General features: G+C 39.9%; 1 protein-coding gene across 1 annotated transcript; it reads right to left on the bottom strand.

The window, feature by feature from the left end:
• Window positions 1-1449: 1449 nt before the first annotated feature.
• Window positions 1450-17660, bottom strand: LOC104500630 (interphotoreceptor matrix proteoglycan 2-like; the record flags this gene model as incomplete). Its single annotated transcript, XM_010144308.1, has 11 exons — window positions 1450-1754; window positions 2627-2706; window positions 3584-3782; window positions 3967-4155; window positions 5985-6195; window positions 7349-7568; window positions 8442-10150; window positions 10595-10901; window positions 14716-14798; window positions 15426-15670; window positions 17643-17660. Coding segments are annotated over 11 exons (3274 nt in total), but the record flags the coding sequence as incomplete, so codon positions are not given.
• Window positions 17661-18304: the final 644 nt, after the last annotated feature.

Genomic DNA, 18304 nt, shown 5'->3' with positions numbered 1-18304 from the left:
TTCAGCAGCACCATATCACTTCTGCTGTCCTGCATTATCTCAGCTTACAGTGGTTTGTTTACGTAAGCATTTCTTTGACAGGTTGTGGCTCTGATACCCATTCCCTGCCACTCAAGGCAGGAAGATACTGCCCAAATGATCCAGTGAGGTTCTCCAAGACTTGCAGGATTGCATTGAAATATTCACTTGTTTAGCTAAGCTGCCTATAGACAAGTAAGTAATCCTCACCACCACTTAACTCTAAAAATTACCAGGTGGCTGTTGGCACTTGTGGGCCAAGAACTATAGACTTTGTAGAAATAACAACTTGGCCTTATTTGCTAGCAGAAGCTAGTGTGAGGCTATTAGTGCCCTAACCCTGACAGCAGCATTAGTGCCTTAAACAAGAGAGACTGGGTGACTGAACAGAGCCCCAAGACACCTCAACATGTAGTCAGAGCTCTCCTCCTAACTTGAAGACAGAAATGAATTTTTATACCTTGGAGATTCCCATCTTAATTCGGCTATTTTAAAATGCTTCAGGCTGACTTCTTCTGTTTAGGGAATTCTACATTGATTTTACTCTAAATCAAGAATAATCTTGTATTTTCCCTTCCCCATAGGAAAGGGCTGCCATCTACCAAATATGCGTGTACTAAAGTACCACAGCCTGATTTTGAAACAGAGTTCATGGCAGGCTATTGCCCAGGTCAGTAAAGAAAATTCAAATACTAGTTGGCTGAGTTCAACATTGAGTAAACACTAAACATTTTTAAAGAAGATGGGCACAAATGCCACTGTAGTATTTCATGACTAAACTATTCATCTTTCTATTTCAACAATTAAATCCACTATGAAAATAAGCTGGTAGGGAAATACACAACAAATAAATAATGGGTATGAACTTATAAAACATCAAACAAATTGCAAAAAAGGTCAATGTTAGTCACTTAAGCTTCACAGAACATTTGTATGATGGAAGCCCTTCTGAAGTGCCCCAGCCGACGTGACTGCCAGGAACAGCTGGAGAACCAACCACCCTGGCTTTAAAACCACTGTGCCATACTGCAGAAGTACTGCCCTGATTTGCCGAGGTGCCCCGTGGGGCCACCGACAGTCAGCAGTCATGCTTCCCGTCGGGGAGAGCCTTTAGGAGGCCTGCAGGCTCAGCGCTATGTCCTGTTCCCTAATGCCAGGTGACAAAATGTACGTCAGGCATCTGTACAGAAGAATAATGTTTCCAGCGAGGTTACGCTTGTGTTGATAATGGGAATGCTTGAAAACAATGCTGACATAATTCTAGCACAATGGTTCTCCCCTACAAATCATTCACATGCAAACCAAGTATTTCTTCCCCCTAGTGCTTTACGCCTGTGAAATCGCTACAATAGCCTCCAGTGAGGGGATAAATGCCAGACATGGATTTTAAATGTGCCTTTTATTTTGGTTGTGCACGTGTCTTCTCCTACCTGAAGAGATTTTTTTGCCTTGGTATACAAACTTTCACTTTTCATTTCAGAGTTAAAGAAAAATGAACTTTCATAACCTTTGCCACTTCTGATCACCTCTATAAAATGTCACTTTACACAGAAAATTGAGATAAACAGACATCTGTACATTTTAGCCATTCATTTAGAAAACATCTGTATCCATCCATGCAATGTTAAGACTGTAAGTAACTTTGCAGTTACATCTGAGCCCATTGCTATGGCAACAAGGTAGTCTTTTTCTCCCACATGCATTCTACTGATTTCTTTTTTTCTTAAAGCAGCTTCCTGAAATGAAAAACAGAGAAGCAATGATTAGTTCGTCTCTTTCAAACACTGGATTCAAGGCTTATATGAGGCAGCCCTTGTTACTTTCCAGCTGTGGAAAATTTAGATGCTGATACTTTTCAAGATCAAAAAAATGAACAACTGACATGGAAAAATATGAACAGCTCTTATTTTCAATTTAAAAAAAAGTACAATTGATGATCTTGGAACATAAGATTTCTGCTACTGTAGCTATTTTTAACAGGGTCCCAAGGAATTTTACTACAGTATCTTTCAAACTAACCCAGCTAGCTCTAATTTGCTGCTTGCTATAGTGAGAGTACAGTGTGCTAGTAATTAATTTCTTGATGGCCTTTGTCATGGATAGCTTTCATCAAAGCACACAGCTCAGCTTGGTTAACTGTTTGGAATTGTAAGCTTCCTATTATGGTTGGTGCCCTCCATACCAGGCAGGATTGTACTAGTGATGTCAGCTTTTGGTTAGTTGCCAAGTCTTACGAACTCGAGATAAACTAACAAGCTTTTACCGTTGCTATTTTAAATAGAACACTAGGCAACAATAACTACACTATAAGAGTTAAGAAGGTTCTATCTATGCTTTCAAGGACCTCAATTAATGTCAGTGCTTCTCTGACACCACTAACTTTGGGATTCCTCCTCACTGCTTTTAACATACCTTCTGGTGCTATCTACTTTTGACACTGATTATTTTAAGTACTTTAAAAGGGTTGAACCTCTTCAGATATAACACTGAAATCTTAACCTCTAGGGTCCCAGCATTTCTAGATCCTTTATATGAAACTACAGTAAAGTAGTAAAGGCCACATGAGAAAACATCAAAGGAGTTGATCCAGACAAGACATTTTACTCACATTTGATGCTGCCTAACAAACTCTGCAAACTGACGGTCTTTAGCATAGAGCTCTATAATTCGAATTCTGTCCTGAATTTCCTAGAACACAAGAAACAAAATTGTAAGTACATAATAGAAATTAGAATACTACTGAAATAATGGATTCCTGGGTTTTGGAAAATAAAACTCCTGTGCTTTGCTATTTCAAGGAGTAGAGCTTGAAATGAGGCAATCCAGTAGCAAAATTCTTTACTTTTTTTTTTTTAATGAAGTACTTCATTGGAATCCAGTAATACTTTAGTTTTAAATCAAAACCAAGGTTTGGACAGAGTATGGCATTTCCACAGGCTTTAACAAAACCATTTCTCCCTCAGGTATTTTGCCCACAAACCCAGCTACTGGCTGGATTCACACCTCTCACAGTTGCTTAAGGATCTGTGGTTAGTTCCTGGATGTAAATCCCTTCTCTTTAGCCTTCTAGAGTAAAGCCTGGATACTGTGCATACAGAAAGAAAGGAGAAGGATATGATCTAACTTTCAGGTTATAAAAAGACTGAAACTTAGAAGAAAATAAAAAAACCAAAACCCAACCTGTAGAAAGGCCTTGATGTGCCAGGTTTTCACTGTGTAACTACTCTTACATAAGGCAGTTGGCATTAAAAACTAAAGGCTGCGCTGAGCCATACAGCGAACCTTCCCAACTCCCGTGAAGTTACTTAAGCAGTGAGCTCCTTTATCATGTGAAATTCCTTACAGGTCAGAACACACCCATTCTCTTTGCTATACCTAATAGCAAGCAGGAAAATAAATCCTTTTTTCCTGTGCTCAAATAGTTGCAGCAGCCATAGTTGCAACTTGTTTATGTAGAGCATAGACCCTGGGGAAAGACCGGGCCCACCTTGCAGGTTACAAGTGTTTAATAAGTCTGTTGTTCACCTGATCTTTCCCATGCCACTGTGAAAACAAGGTCATTTACCTCCTTAGTGAGCTCACTGTTTTCATAAATGTGCCTGATCTCTTCACTGCTGTAGTCTGTGGATGTCTCTGCACTGGCAGAACTGTAGGACGTTAGCTGAGGGTATCTCCGGTAATAATGGCTGTAGCCAGTTGTATCACTTTCATACATGGGGTTGTATTTAACTGCATTCTCAACGGATGAGAGGCTGTCACCCTGCCTGGGGGAGCAATAAACAAATGGTGAGCTTCTTGCAGCCTGGAAGGGCAGCAGATAGATTTAGGAAGCCTGGCACTTAGAGGCATTTGTACATAGTTGCTTGTCAACTGTGCAATATAAGACTTAGAACAGAATTATGCTTATTGTAGCAGATGTGTTTTAAAATATTAAATGGAGTCACTTACCCCTGTGACTCCTCAGTGTCGCTCTTTGTGTACTGGTCTCGAAGGGTCCTGGCCAAGAAGAAAACTACAGCAGACGCCACAAGAAGGAATCCTGCCACAGAAGCAATTGCGATACCCACAACCAGTGGCTCAGACACGTACTCTTCACAGTGCTCCCCTCTGTACCACCAGTTCTCACCCACACGACACCTGCAGCAAGAAACATGGGGAAATTAAACATCAACCAAAGCTTTGGTTACTATAAATGTATTTAGCTTTCTGTTATGATGTGCCCTCAAAGTCACCTCAATAAATATCTCTGCATCTTCAAGCACCAACTTTCATTATTATTATTGTGAACAGCCTTTTTCTTACAGGATCATAGAATAGCTTGGGTTGGAAGGGACCTTCAAAGGTCATCTAGTCCAACCCCCCTGCATGAGTATCTTTAACTAGATCAGGTTGCCCAGAGCCCCATCCAACCTGACCTTGAATGTTTCCAGGGATGGGGCTTCTTCCACCTCTTTGGCCAAACTGTGTCAGTGTTTTACCACACCTTCATTGTAAAAAATTTCTTCCTTATAACTAGTCTAAATCTTCCCTCCTTTAGTTTAAAACCATCACCTCTTGTCCTGTCACAACAGGCCTTCCTAAGAAGATTGTCCCCATCTTTCTTATAGGCCTCCTTTAAGTACTGTAAGTCTACGATAAGGTCTCCTCGGAGCCTTCTCTTCTCCTGGCTGAACAATTACTGAATCTAGTGAAGATAGGTAAAATAATAAAAAGATGATGCATTTGTGATGTAAAAAGCCCGTGGGTTTTGCAATTTAGAATATCATGCGATGTGTTAAGACTGGAAGGTATTTAGACTAAGAAAAATGTTGTGCCTTGACTGAGCCTTGCACACGACGTACCAAACACTGCAAAGGTACAAAGCAGTCATCTTAATCATCTTGTAATGTAAATACAAATGAAGGCGTGTTGAACAAGCAGAATGTTTACAGTGTAGTGAACTCCACAATCCTAGTTAAACAAATAGATAAAATAAATTACTAGAAAGATTATGTCTTCAAAACAGTTGCCCAAAACAGCATTTGGTATTTCTGCCTTGCTGTGGTTTTGAACATGAGAACTTTGATGTTAATACTGACTTTAAATATACCACTAAAAATAATGTATTTGCATTATGTGTGTTTAGGAGTTCTTGCTATAAAACCTCAAAGAATTTTAAGGTATTACAATCACTCAAAGCAATGAACCTTATTAATACATCATTAAATAAATAAAATAAATTAAATTAAATTAAATAAAACATCATTAAATTATGTCTTCTAACATATATATCTGAAATAATAGTTTCTGAAAGTAGTAAGAAATACTTTAAATTTTTCCACAAGTTCTTAGTAAATGCTGTCCAGAGCATGATTGAATTCAGATGTTCACCTGTTTCTAATTAACACTGTTATATAAATATGATAAAACTTGTACTACATCTGTGATACTATCCATTCTTTATTTCTCCTGTTAACTTCTAGGACTTTAAGATGGACTTTAGAGACTTTCTAGGTAAGCTTTTTTTAAAAAAGCCAATAATATATTTTTAACATATTTATGCTGTATGAATATGCCTTTCAGATACCAATTTTTATGATGGAATTAACTCTCATATGCTTTACAACATTAGCTAATACTTTGCTACTGGAGAAAACCTCTGGAGATAAATTCTGTCCCCAAAGGTCAATGAAGGTGATTTGAAAAACTGAGTACTCCCATTTTTCCTAGTTAGTTTTATTTCCTGATATTTCTATTCTGTTAAAGAAGTTTGTTACTCTCTCGTTTCCAATATATAAATAGCAAAACACTCATCAATATTGGGACCTCCACTCAGCAGGATAACATGAATGATAATCATTATCACCTCACTTGTTACACATCATCTTACAGAATTTTGCACAAATCTTGTAGACTGCTACAGCAGAGGAGATGACAAGGGGCTTTCATATGGGAACCACACACTTCAGACAGCAGGATAGACCTACCTACAGATGGCCCCTTGTCCAGGGCTTATGTCGCACTTCCCATCATTCAGGCAGAAGTTTGGCTGCAGATCACAAATGCTATTGCAGGGCAGCCCGTCGATGCTTAGGTAGCCAGGGTTGCAGACACACTCAGCTTCCCCACTCCAGCGATTTACTAAGCATTCAGAGAACTCATTGCAGGCCTGGAACTTGCAGGGGTCTGCTTGCTCACCTAAGGGTACGCAGAGCAGAATATATTAATGAAAAAGAAGAACTTTAACTAAGGCAAAGCGCTGTCTGTTGCCATTTTCTGTAATGGTGTCTCAGTTAAAATAATCCACAAAAATCTGGCGTGAGCCTTTCCTGAGTAACAAAAGGTTCTGCTCAGGTGAACAAACACTTGGAAGCGTTCCTCTGACAGTGCATGTCAGTGATGTGGCTAAGACCACCCAACAAGCCAATCGAAAAAGCAAGTATAAAGTTTCTTACTGGAACATGCTGTACCTTAGATGTTCTCTGTCTGCTGGAACTGTATTTTGCAAATGAGTAAAACACTGATCTCCAGTATTACTTGCTATAGAAAACCTAGGCAGCGTACAGGGAAGGGCACTCAGCACCTACTGTGAGGTGATTTGCCTTGGTCTGCAAGAAACACGAGCTTGTGGCATTTGATAGACCTAACCTGTATCAAAAGCTTAAGAGGTCTGGCATACTGCTAAATTATCAATATCAGAAGATTTGTTACGCTAATTAGATCATCTTTATAAGAGAGCTATCTCAGAAGAACAGTTACCATTTGCCAACAGGTCAGCACTGCTATTTTTCTCTGACCTTAAACCAGGAAATATTTCTGAGTGGCTTCTGTGGTAAACTACTGGCTAACTTGGAGAGGGAAAAAAGACTTTCTCTTAACAGCAGAGCAGTGAACTAAGAGGGCCTGCAAATTTTTAGTGCAACCAAGGCCTTACCACAAGAGAGACGCAGCCGTTGTTACCTGTGCAGGTGCCCACCTGGCAGCTAATCTGGCTACCACCTCTGGGAGTGATCACACGCACCGCTGTTCCAGCTGGCCAGCCTTCCCCCTCACTCCCCAGTGAAAGTACCGTGGCATTATATACACAATTACACAAGTGTCCAATTTTGTCTGCGTATTTCTGTATGGGACCCATGTAGTTTGCTCAGTCTGAGTCCCACTTGGACTTTCACCTCTTTAGTCCCTTCCCTAACAGATTTTCTTTTACTCGATTGTGAAAGACCGTCTTTCTAAAGCCCAGCCTGTGAAAAGCAGTGGGCAGTATCTAAGCCACTGAGATCCTTAGTAAGTTCTTAAAGCAGAAGCTGCTCTAAATCCCTTGCTCTAAATCGCATTTCCCTGCCATTCTTACCCGATTCCACATCCAGGGAGTATTTATCGATGGCCAGGTTCATGGTGTGATACGCAGTGTTGCAGAAGTCTTCCAGGATCATGTACACAGCGTTGGTGACATTCCGAGGCACAGGTTTGGCAAATTTCATTCGACTGTTCACCACGATGCTGCCATTTCTGAAGTTCAGGATTTCCAGATTCTGGAAGCCAGTCAGATTTGACTGAAGGTAGGGCACCAGCTGCAACACAGGAGATGTGGCAGAAAAGCCAAACCTTTGAATCTCTACTCAAGCCAGTGGTACTGTTATTGCATCAGACAGTTAGAGTCTTGAATTGTTTTATCCAAACTCCAAAGCAAGAGCATTAAAACTTTACCCAATGGAGGTCTGTGTTGGCAGACTTCCAGGAGCCCAAGTTCAGGCAGTTCTCAAGAGTACAGTATTTTGCAGACACTTTCCAAAAAGCTACAATTCAGAAATACAATTCTAAGGACATACATGGTGCTCCCCAACATGATCTGAGCACCAGGCATTCCCTCCATTTCACAGGGTACTTCATTCAAGCATGTCCCTCTCCTTTGCTCCCTTCACCTCTCGCAACAAAAAGTTCATTTCAGTCAGGAGAGGGGAATTTCCCAGTTAAAAATTTTTGCTGTGTAACTCCTGTGAGGCTCTGCTAGCCATCAGTCTTAGGAACAGCTTAGTTCCCAGAATTACCTCTTACTTGGGATGGCTTGAATGTATTGCAGAAAAGTTACCCCGTCACAGCCCCAATTTATTTCCTTCTGTCTCCCAATGGACTAGCTACAGAGCACTCTGGAGGCAAGTAAGGGGAGTGTTGTAGGGACTTCAGCTACGCTGCTACATTTATTGACACCAGCAGGGCATCTGGCCCATAGCATTAAAAGCTTGTGCTTTAGAGATGACTGACTGAATAACACCACACCCACACCCTGCCCCCATATCCAGACAGAATTTTACCAGGGAGACACAAATAATACCCATAAGCACCAGTCTCGAGTTGCTCTCCACAGAAGATAGCCAACAATCTATTATTTACCAATAATTTTTGTCAGTCTGCAAACGGACATTTAGCATAGAAGTGATTCTTACCAGTTCCAAGAATCGCTGCTCCAACGCTTTGTATTCAGGGGAGTTTTTATTAAACAGGTCCTCTGAAAACATCATGTTGGTGACCCGAAGACTGAAAAACACAACTAGAGATCGCGATGGGATAGGAGTACTACTGCGATTTTCATGTGTGGCCCAAGCCGCACTGGCCATCTCTGTGGACTGGACATGAGTTGTTAGCTCCATGTGACTTTCAGTCATTCTCCTTCCCTCCTCAGTCAGCTCAGGAGAAAAATGGAGAGTGCTCACGTGATCCAAATCCACCGAAACATCCATGACTCTCGTTGTTTCATTTCCCAGCTTGGTTGGGGTAGTCACAGATGATGATGCTGTGGATTCCACAGGAGTGAGATGGGACAGAAGCTCAGCTGGGCTTGTTGTTACACTCATTGTTACATAAGAGTTCGTAACAGTGCTGAAGCTCATGGAAACATGTGGGTCGTGGCCTGTACCACCCTGTCCAGCAAAGCCCTCTAGAACAGTGGTCTGACCTATTACAGAAGGAACTGCAGTTGAAACTTGAGTGGCAGTTGGCACTGTCCAATCCAATGAATTTTCTAGTGCTCTGTCAGCAGGCAAAACATCAGCTGGTTTCTTCACTGCTAATCCAGTATCATCTTGGTCTGCCAGTGATGAATCTAGGGTTTGCTGCTCTTCTCTGGAAGCATCAAGGTTAACCATGGAAGGATCTCCAGTCAGAATAGATTCTGAAGAGCTTACGTCCAAGCGGTCTATCATTTCAGCTTCAGTTACATCTGACTGCTCCACTGTGAATAGTTCTACCATTGTCGTGTCTTCATTTTCATGTTCAACTGTTTCAGAAATCACGTTCTGACCAATGCTGGACTCTTCAGGTTGCTCCATATTGATGGTTTCTGTAGATGTAAGAAGACTATCTTCCACAGACAGATCTGTACTTTGTGGCATGTCTACAAAGGAATGGTCCACTGAAGGCTCCAAAACCAAGGATGGTTTAACAAAAGAAGAATCATACATGTCCCATGTTTCTGTCTGTGTAAATGGTTCCACAGATGATGGCTCTTCTGTCTTTAACAGAGGTACCTGCTGAGTTGTAGTTTCTGGAAAGAAAAGTATTTCAGACTCATCAAGAAAATCTTCTTTTCTATTGGCCATACCTTCATTCTCATCTTTGAAATGATCATCATCTAATTTATTCCCAGAGTTAAGAATATAGTCTAAGATCATACCTTCAGGAATATCATCGGTTCTGGTTAACAAAGACTCATTGTCATCCTCAAGCCAGCTCTCAGGACCAGGGTAGAAAACTGGCTCCAGCGTTGCTTCTTCCCAAGGCCAAATATTTGATTCCATTTCCTTTCCTGAACCATCATAAGCTGAACCAGACCCATCATCATATAGAACTCTGTCTCCAAAATAGATATCAGTTTCTTCCTCCATAGGATGTACTTCTAAGGGAAAAGGAATTTCTTCCAAAGACTCACGCAACACAGTGTCTGCATTGTCACTGCCTGCAGGACTACCTCGAGTTATTTCTTCCTTCTTAGCAGATACTGTTTCTTTAATATCAGTCTCTGTGACTGATGAGGAGGCCACTGTTGGTGCAGAAAGCAGAGGAACTGCATAATCATCTGTAGATGGACGTTCTTCAGGCACAAGGTGAGGAGGACTTGAAGGCAAAAGGTCTTCAGATAGTCCAGTATCTTCAAACACTAAAAATAAATATTCCCCATTAGCTGTTGTTTATGATAAAAAGTGTCAAATTATATTAATTTTATTGTAAATCTGCATTCAGCACGTTTCTCATGATCTATCCTGGTCTTTGTATGCTGAAGTCAGAAGGACCCCTGTTGATCTCTCCCACTTTTCATTCTGATATTCGACGGGCCAAGATATACAAAATACTTCCATGCAATTAAAGAGGTGTGATGCGCGGAGCATTTCCTGAATGGATAAACAGGCATTAGCTATTACAAACATTTTACCTTAGCATATCGTTCTTGGATACACGCACAGAGGAAAGGTAAAAGCTATCAGAGAAAGATATCCAGCTGTTCAGACCTTTCCGAAAAGTCATTTTCGTGAACTCTACTTTTGGTGAGTATCAGGAAATATCGGCATCCAAATTTAAGCTTCAGTCAATGACATTAACTTACCGTCCAAAGAACTGGGGGCTGAAAGCCATTCCCGAGAGTCCACAGAATCACGCCCTAACGCTGGGGCAGTGACCAAACGAGGAGTCTGATTCCCGTCAGGCAAAGAAGTGACGTCAGCCTCTGAGGAGAGTGGAGCTTCAGGTGCCAAACTGGCCTCAGAGCCCAGATTTTCTGGTCTTGGCCGGATTTCATTGTCATTGGACTGTTCACTATCTGAAGTGGAATCTGGTTTGGTGAAATCAAAGGGCAAGGTATTGCTGACAGTTGATTCATCCGCTGAAGGCCGTTCAGCTAAAAAGGTGCTGTCCTGGAACATAAACCCACTATTAACATTTCTAGCATTACAAGGGAAGCATTGGCTGTCCACGTTGGGCTGAACACATCGATGGTGTTAATAGCAGCCAACAGCAAAATCTGGTACTACTGCCTCTGTCAGAAAGCAACACGTAGCTGCAGGAGGGGCCAAACTGGGACAACTGGCAAATTATGACCTTTGCTAATCGTGCACAATGTACATGTAAAATGCAGGTCCTTGTGACATACATTTCATGTCCAGTCACGTCCACTAAAAAGGGAAAGAAGCCATTCAGATTGTTTGCTGAGTGAGGATTGTCAGCTTCACTCACGGTGCAAAGAAATTTACCATTTATACTCAACCCATCTCCTTTCTTTTCTTTACTGAAAAAAGAGATTTGTCCATTTCTAATTAAATCAAAGATAAATGTGCACAGTACTGCCTGCCTTCCTAAAGCATGAAAAGGTCCTAAGAGCTATTATTCATCAGCTGCATTAACCAATACAGTAATTATAATATTATAGTTACTACAATACATAAATTGGTTTAGAAATGGTATTTCTAAACACGGCATGCATTGGTACACATGCCCTCTGGTCATTTATTGCTGTCTTTTAGTACGTGGGTATGCAAACCCAGGAGGGAAATGAAGATCATTTAGAACCTGGAATAACTTTAGTCTCAAAGCTAGAGATGCCTGTGCAGGAAGAAAACAAACAATCAAAAACCTAATCAGCAGTAACGATGAACAACAAAGACTACGCACAATGAATTTGTGATTTGTTTAAAGAGTGAAAAAATGATTTGTTTTTAAATATCCAATTTGCACGCCATTTACTTACTGCTCCATACCCCAATCGTTACTTAGTTTACAGTTAGAATACTCAGCATATTTCATCTTCGAATATTAATCTGCTACCATGGTGTCTCATGAGGTAATTATATTGGGAAAAACAAATTAAGAGATTGTCATACAAAAGCAACCTGACTCAGGAATTAGTGCTTCACATGGATACCTGCCCACATATCACTGCTCTGCAACAGTCTGATATGGACAAAAATATAACCCTTAGGGTATGAAAAACTGCCAAACAATTTCAAGAAGCAGCAATTTACTAAGAACCAGCAGATTGCTGATGGCGACTAGTAAAATTAAGTGGGTAGTGGACACAGGTTTCTGTAATATGTATTACAGCTCCAAACCATGTGAACCATTTCTGTAGCTCACCATTTGTGTCTAGCTAATCTCTTTCTTTTAGTTGTCCAGCATAAATAACCAGAAAAGTCCTGAGACTTTTCAATTTGAAATTTAACTCAACATTGCTCCTGGTTGAAATGTGGGCGAAATAAATTTTCAGCTTCATTCAAACTACATTTGAACCATTTGGAAACAAAGCAGTTACGGTATTTTTATGAAATTATTTGTCTACCTGTATTGATCACATTTTTATAGCCAGTTGTAATGCCACCACAGTTTCCTCGTTTTTTTTAAGTTTATATGGTAACAGTTAGTTGAAAAGTATATATACCATAGAGACACGTGCTCCAGCATTTATCTTTTTTGGCAAAACTGACCACTATAAAGCTGTAAAAAAGTTAAGTGCAAAATTAGAAATAAATTACACTTATAAATTCCATAAAGAATGAATAAGGACTACCAGCAATAGCTTCTCAAAACTTTTTTTTTTTTTTAAACGTTTAGCTGCCAAGGATTGCACTTCATTTATTTGAATGTGGATAGATGTTCCTATGACAACTAGCATTATTCAAAGGTTGTTGTTACGGTGCAATATATTATATTAACAAGCTTAATATCATATTGGCAAGTTTTGGTTTTCACTAATATCTTTTGAAAGTCTTACAAATATGACAGACGACTGCAAACACAGAACCCCCTCCCCGATTTTCCATTTTCTGCTGCCAGAAAGGCATTGTATTCAGCAAGCCAGAGTATTCTACCTGTTACAACTCAACAGAAATAACAAGAAAATACAGATTTCAAAAACTAGACTTGATTTTTTTCTTCACTTTTTAAGAGAGCTGTAAAACTCAAAGAAAAGAATTAATGATTACTTGGTACCATCTGCTAGCAATCAGATGTTGGTCATGAGAATTCCACACTATGTCATGAGTACGTATGAGAACACAAATCCAACTCATTCTCAAATCAGCTAAGAAAAATATTAGCAAAATTCTTTTTCATAGGTAACAGTTATACTTAACAGTATCCAAATCTGTGGAAGTAATTGACTAATCCTTTCCGTCTTGTTTACTGTTTAAGCATGTTTATGATTTTCTTAAATGGATCGAAGTTAATTCCCAAATTCCCTGTGTATTGCAGATTGTACACAGCGGTTTTTGGCTATAGTTGGTATCTAAGCACATAGATTACATTATTATTATTCACAGTCCATGAGTAGAAAAACGTAACTTCCAGAAGTTTTTCTTGTGCCTCGTATTCCCTAAAACTGGTTTAATTTTTTTTTTTTATTGCAAAGATGCCTCTACTTTAAAATCTTCTAGCCTGCACATTCAGCAGGGTAACCACAGATAGAATGTAAAGATGGTAGAATTCTTTGTCTTACTAAAGAATTTTGTTTACTATTTTGTTTACTATTTACTAAAATAAACATTTTAATCTAGGTACACAGCTCTAGTGAAGAGAAAGTCCTTCCCTGAAAGTTAACTTAAATTCATGTTTATCTATGTTTAAGCCATATGTGGCAAATCCATATGAATTTGCATTTTAGACATCAATGATTAGTATTTAAAACTCAGGGAAAACTGGCATGAAATTAAGGATATTATACCCCTGACCACTCTAACAAGAATACTTGGGTACTGTGAAGTGACTACGAATTTTGCTTCCATAAAGATTTCAGAAGTTGGCCTGAAATTAAATGTGTCTGTGTTCACAACGCTATCTCACAATGATCTTAGTGAAAACGTACCATCAAGCATAGGTGGACCTGGATTTTGTGGCAAGAACTGAGCTCATTTCTTCTTGGAAGGCACATCTGTGTTACACATCAGAGTACAGATGAGAAACCTACCAGATAAATCCTTCAACCCAGACAACGTTCCACCATTCAGAAATTCTAGCTGCTGGGAGAACTGACTTGATCTCAATGCCCCAGCACCTAACTTGGTATCTCTGCTTAAAGCCCCTCTGTATTGTACAAGTGTGGTCAGGGATACCAAGTCTCCTGTCCAATGGGGAACTTCAGTCTGTGTCCTCCTTTGTTCCAGAGGTAATCAGAGGAGGTAATTACAATTCCAAGGAAAAAGAAAAAAGAAGAGAGAAACCACTATTGTTTTTCTGTTTCCTTTGCTGGCATTAAGAGGATGGACATATATTTAAAAGTGAACCAAGAACTTTCAGTGAAAGCAACACAGTAACAAAAGGAGCATACGAAACTTACTATTTTATCTCTTCTAGCAGTCAGCTTTAGTGCTTACATCGATTTCTTGCTCTCCAAAGAAAGGTAGCATTTTGGCAAGAATGATGCCTTTAGAGTAATTTACAGTATAAACATGATGAAAAAACAGACAAAGGAATCCTAAGAACCAAGGCTTGGCTGTACAGACAGGAACACGATACTGCCGTGTAATATAAGGTGATCCCAGGAAAATGTTGTGCATCAGGTACCAAAATATCAGATGAGAGATTTCAGAGGTTTTACTCCAGGATAAGGTGTCCCTTCATTACTACTTAGTTCTGCCTGAACAACAGGATAGAGAAGCTCTAGGTACTGGGTGCAATTCCGCCTTGCTGAGGTAAGTTGTTCATATGTGTTCAGAGGTCACTACTTGGAACCATACTCACATCGAACTCCGGGCGCTCCAGCACAACTGGATGCTCAGTAATCCAGGATGCTTCTTCTGGCGTAGAGTGCAGTATTTCTTTCACTGTGGAAAGACAAATACTTGGAATCTAAAGGCTGCAGCAGCAGTGTGAAGACGTTGTTTTGGAAGTTTGTTGGAAGACTAACGAAAAATCTTTCCTAGATTTGTGAGTAAGACCTTTTCAGAAAGTTTGCCAGAGAGATTTGTTTTCTGGAATTGCCCCTAGACCACTGACAGGAAGTACAGAGGAAGGATGAGAACAGAGGAGTGGACAGCACTCCTCCACCACCTCTAGCAGGATCGTTGAATATGCTGCAGTAAAGCAGGATTTGCTTTGTGCTGCTCAAGGCCAACAGTGGGCTACTAAGCTGAAGATCATGTCGGTGCAATGTGCATCATGCAAACCACGCTTCCCCTTCTATTCCTGTTAATTTTTGGAAGTATCACTGAAATTGCATACCATAAACCTCTGCATCAAAGAAAGAAAAGATGTTAATCTAATGAATTAAGAATGGGCTACTACTGCTAGTGAGTGCCCGGTTAAGATCAGAGCAAAACCAGCTACAACACAGTTGGTTTTGTTGTTTCTTTTTCATTATTCAGGGGGCAGCTGAATAATTCACTCATCTGAGATTTATTTCATAAGACTTCAGATGTGTGGCCCACCAACGCATCATAATTAATACTCACCATTAATAAGCTGGAGAGAGTTAGGGTCTAGGGACAAGGAAGTGTTTTCAAACAAGGCATTTTTCTGGAGCAGTTCAGCAATGTAATCTTGGAAATCACTGATGGTGTACACAACGGTTGGATTATCCTCTATGCCCATAAAGGAGTTGTCCTCCACCTTGTTGGAGTGAAGGTTAATCAGGTCCCAGGTGGCATTGCTGATGGCTTTTCCATCAAACGTAACAGCATAGTGAACTTCCACCCCACTTTTCAAACAGAAGAACACAGATGACAGAGGTAAGATCTTCCCAAGCATATCAAACACTATGTTTTTTTTCCCAAAAAAGTGTCAATAACCTTTTTTAATATAAAAATGTATTGCTTTAAAGGATTTTAAATAAAAACAATTTAATTCTTTTCACACTTGTGACTGCCTGCCTGTGCTTTCCACCACTGCAAACTTCTCAAGGAAAAGGCTACCAGAACCTGACATCCGGTCTGATCCCAGCCCTGTATTTCTACTTGTTAATGGTAGACAGACCACAAGCAGACCCAAGCATTGGCTTTCTGCCAGCATTATTAATGGGCTCACCAGCCTGCAGTTGTGTGAGTGATGATTTTAAGATCAGAGCCGTTTCCATCATTGGTATGAGGTACAAAAACAGCCAGGAAAAACAAGCTGTATATAGCAGCAATCTACAGCAGCAAGAAGCAGCCCTGATCACTGTCACTCTGCAGTGTCATTCTGCTTGAAATAATGTCATTAATGGTAATAAAATTATATTTAATACAGCTTATAACTAGGAGCATTTTTCTAGACTCATTTAAGTTTTGTATCTGTGTACAGCTTTACTTTTTTCATAAATTCTCCTCCTTTTTCTTAATTTTCTTCTCCTGAATACGTCTGGATGTCCTTTCCAATGTGACAGCGCAGGCAGCAATCAGGTTTACCATACAGCAGGCAGAAGCACAAGGAACCTTTAGAAAACACAACTCATTTTGGCTGTACACAGGGCACAGCAAGAAAATGAAGTAATCTATGAAGCATTATAAAACCGTGCTCCAAAGACGGGTTTTCCTCATTCCACAGAGCTGGACTGGGTTGCTAAAGTAAAGGCTCCGTTCAGAGACATCTCCAAAGCCCCAGTGCCAGATATGACAGATATATAATCAGCAAACACACTGCCCAAAACCAGGAGCCCGCTGGAGTTCTGCTGCTGTCTCTATCATTGAAATGAGCCCACCATAGGCTCGCTGTGCACACTGACTGTCAGGCAGAGGAAATAAAAAAGGACAGCAGTAGAGAAAAGGCACAGCAAAGATGGAACACAGTATGCTCCTGTAAAGTAACTGTCAGTCGCAGTTAGTAAGTCCTAACCAAAAACCTCACCACCATCATCTGTCTGGAACAGGCTAAAACATCTGGTGCTTGGACCACAGTCTTTGTGAGTAGTTGCACGCATCTTATCCTAGAGAATGCAGAGTAGTAGAGGGTGTCTAACTCACTCACGACTGTGTGAAGAGATTTGTGTTTCCTAACTTTTCTAAAATTATAATACTCATTCTTTGTAAAACTCTTTGTGGAAACTGGTTACACCTTTGCTGAGAAATACACAAAACAAAATAATACATCTAGGCTGCAATTTATTTTCTGTCTTGTGAAATTCTTAAAATACTGAAGGAAGAAAATTTTGGATGCTTAACTTGCATATGTCTGACAAAAAACCAAGTCCAGACTGATCCCGTGTTCTGCTTAGGAACATTTATAAAACCACTGCTCAGATGTGCAGCATCTCTGGCCCTGAAGCAGCTAAGCCAACTGTCTTTGCTGGAGAACTATGGGTTTCTTACCTACCTTAATTTCTACAATAATAACCATTCCAAGTCTATTCAACATTTTGCTGCAAAGTATAAAGACCTTGAGTCATCATTAACCAATTTCGTTTTCTTCACAAAAGAGACTCCTATACACAAGTTACCCCAGCAGCTGACCAGTGCTTAGGAAAGTTTTCCCCAAGGAGCTTTTTATTATTAGAACTTAACAAGCAAGTTAGGTTTATCCATAATCAAAACAGATCAGTTTCTTGCAGTTTCTGGTAGAACCCCCTCACATAATATTTATGCTGGATAACCGTCTTGCTCTGGAGCCAAAACTCCAAATACCCAAAACAGTGTCCTCCACCTAAACATGTTTTCCCACCTGTATTATGACAATATCTATTAAGAAGTTGTCTTTACCTGTCCTCCTCGGGAGAGCTGAATATAGAAACAAAACAAAATCAATGTTATACTTTGCTTTAATTCTTCTAACTTTATCACATTTACTTTGGTATTCCACAAATTTGAAAAAGCATCCAGCAGAATAGTTGCAGATTGCATAGTTATTCTGCTACATAACAAACTGTTCTGCTTTTACTGAAATGACTTATTTCTTATTGATCGCAAGGAATGAGCAAAGCAGAGCAGTTAAAATAATGAAGTTAAATTGCTATGAATACCCCTGTTGACCTCGAGAGTGTTCTGGTGTTTCTGGGGATAGCATTCCATTTTTCTCTTCACACATAATGAGCACTGAACTCCTTGATTGTTGTTGTCTGTTTGAAATAAAATTGCAATAAAAACCCCAAAAAAAAAAAAAAAAAAAATCAAGGCTCACTAATTCTACCTAAAGGTTTAGTTTACAAACACTTTTTGTTGTTGTTGTTGTGCACAGCAGAGCACAGAGCTCTGGTACTTTGCCAGAAGCACCGATCTTTTATTTGACTTCTAAAATGAACCAAGAGCTTTCAAATGTATTAGACTGCAGGCACAAAGATGGAAGGTTTTGCTACCTTCCAGGCTGGAATCTGAACACCATTAAGGGTTCCAGCCACAGAATCTTTCTCGCTATAGCTGCTTTG

Source organism: Buceros rhinoceros, unplaced genomic scaffold (genome assembly GCF_000710305.1).
Source record: "Buceros rhinoceros silvestris isolate BGI_N320 unplaced genomic scaffold, ASM71030v1 scaffold43979, whole genome shotgun sequence".
NCBI classification, from domain to species: domain Eukaryota; kingdom Metazoa; phylum Chordata; class Aves; order Bucerotiformes; family Bucerotidae; genus Buceros; species Buceros rhinoceros.
Note: the sequence above shows the minus strand (reverse complement) of the source record. Positions and strands in the feature narration are given on the sequence as shown.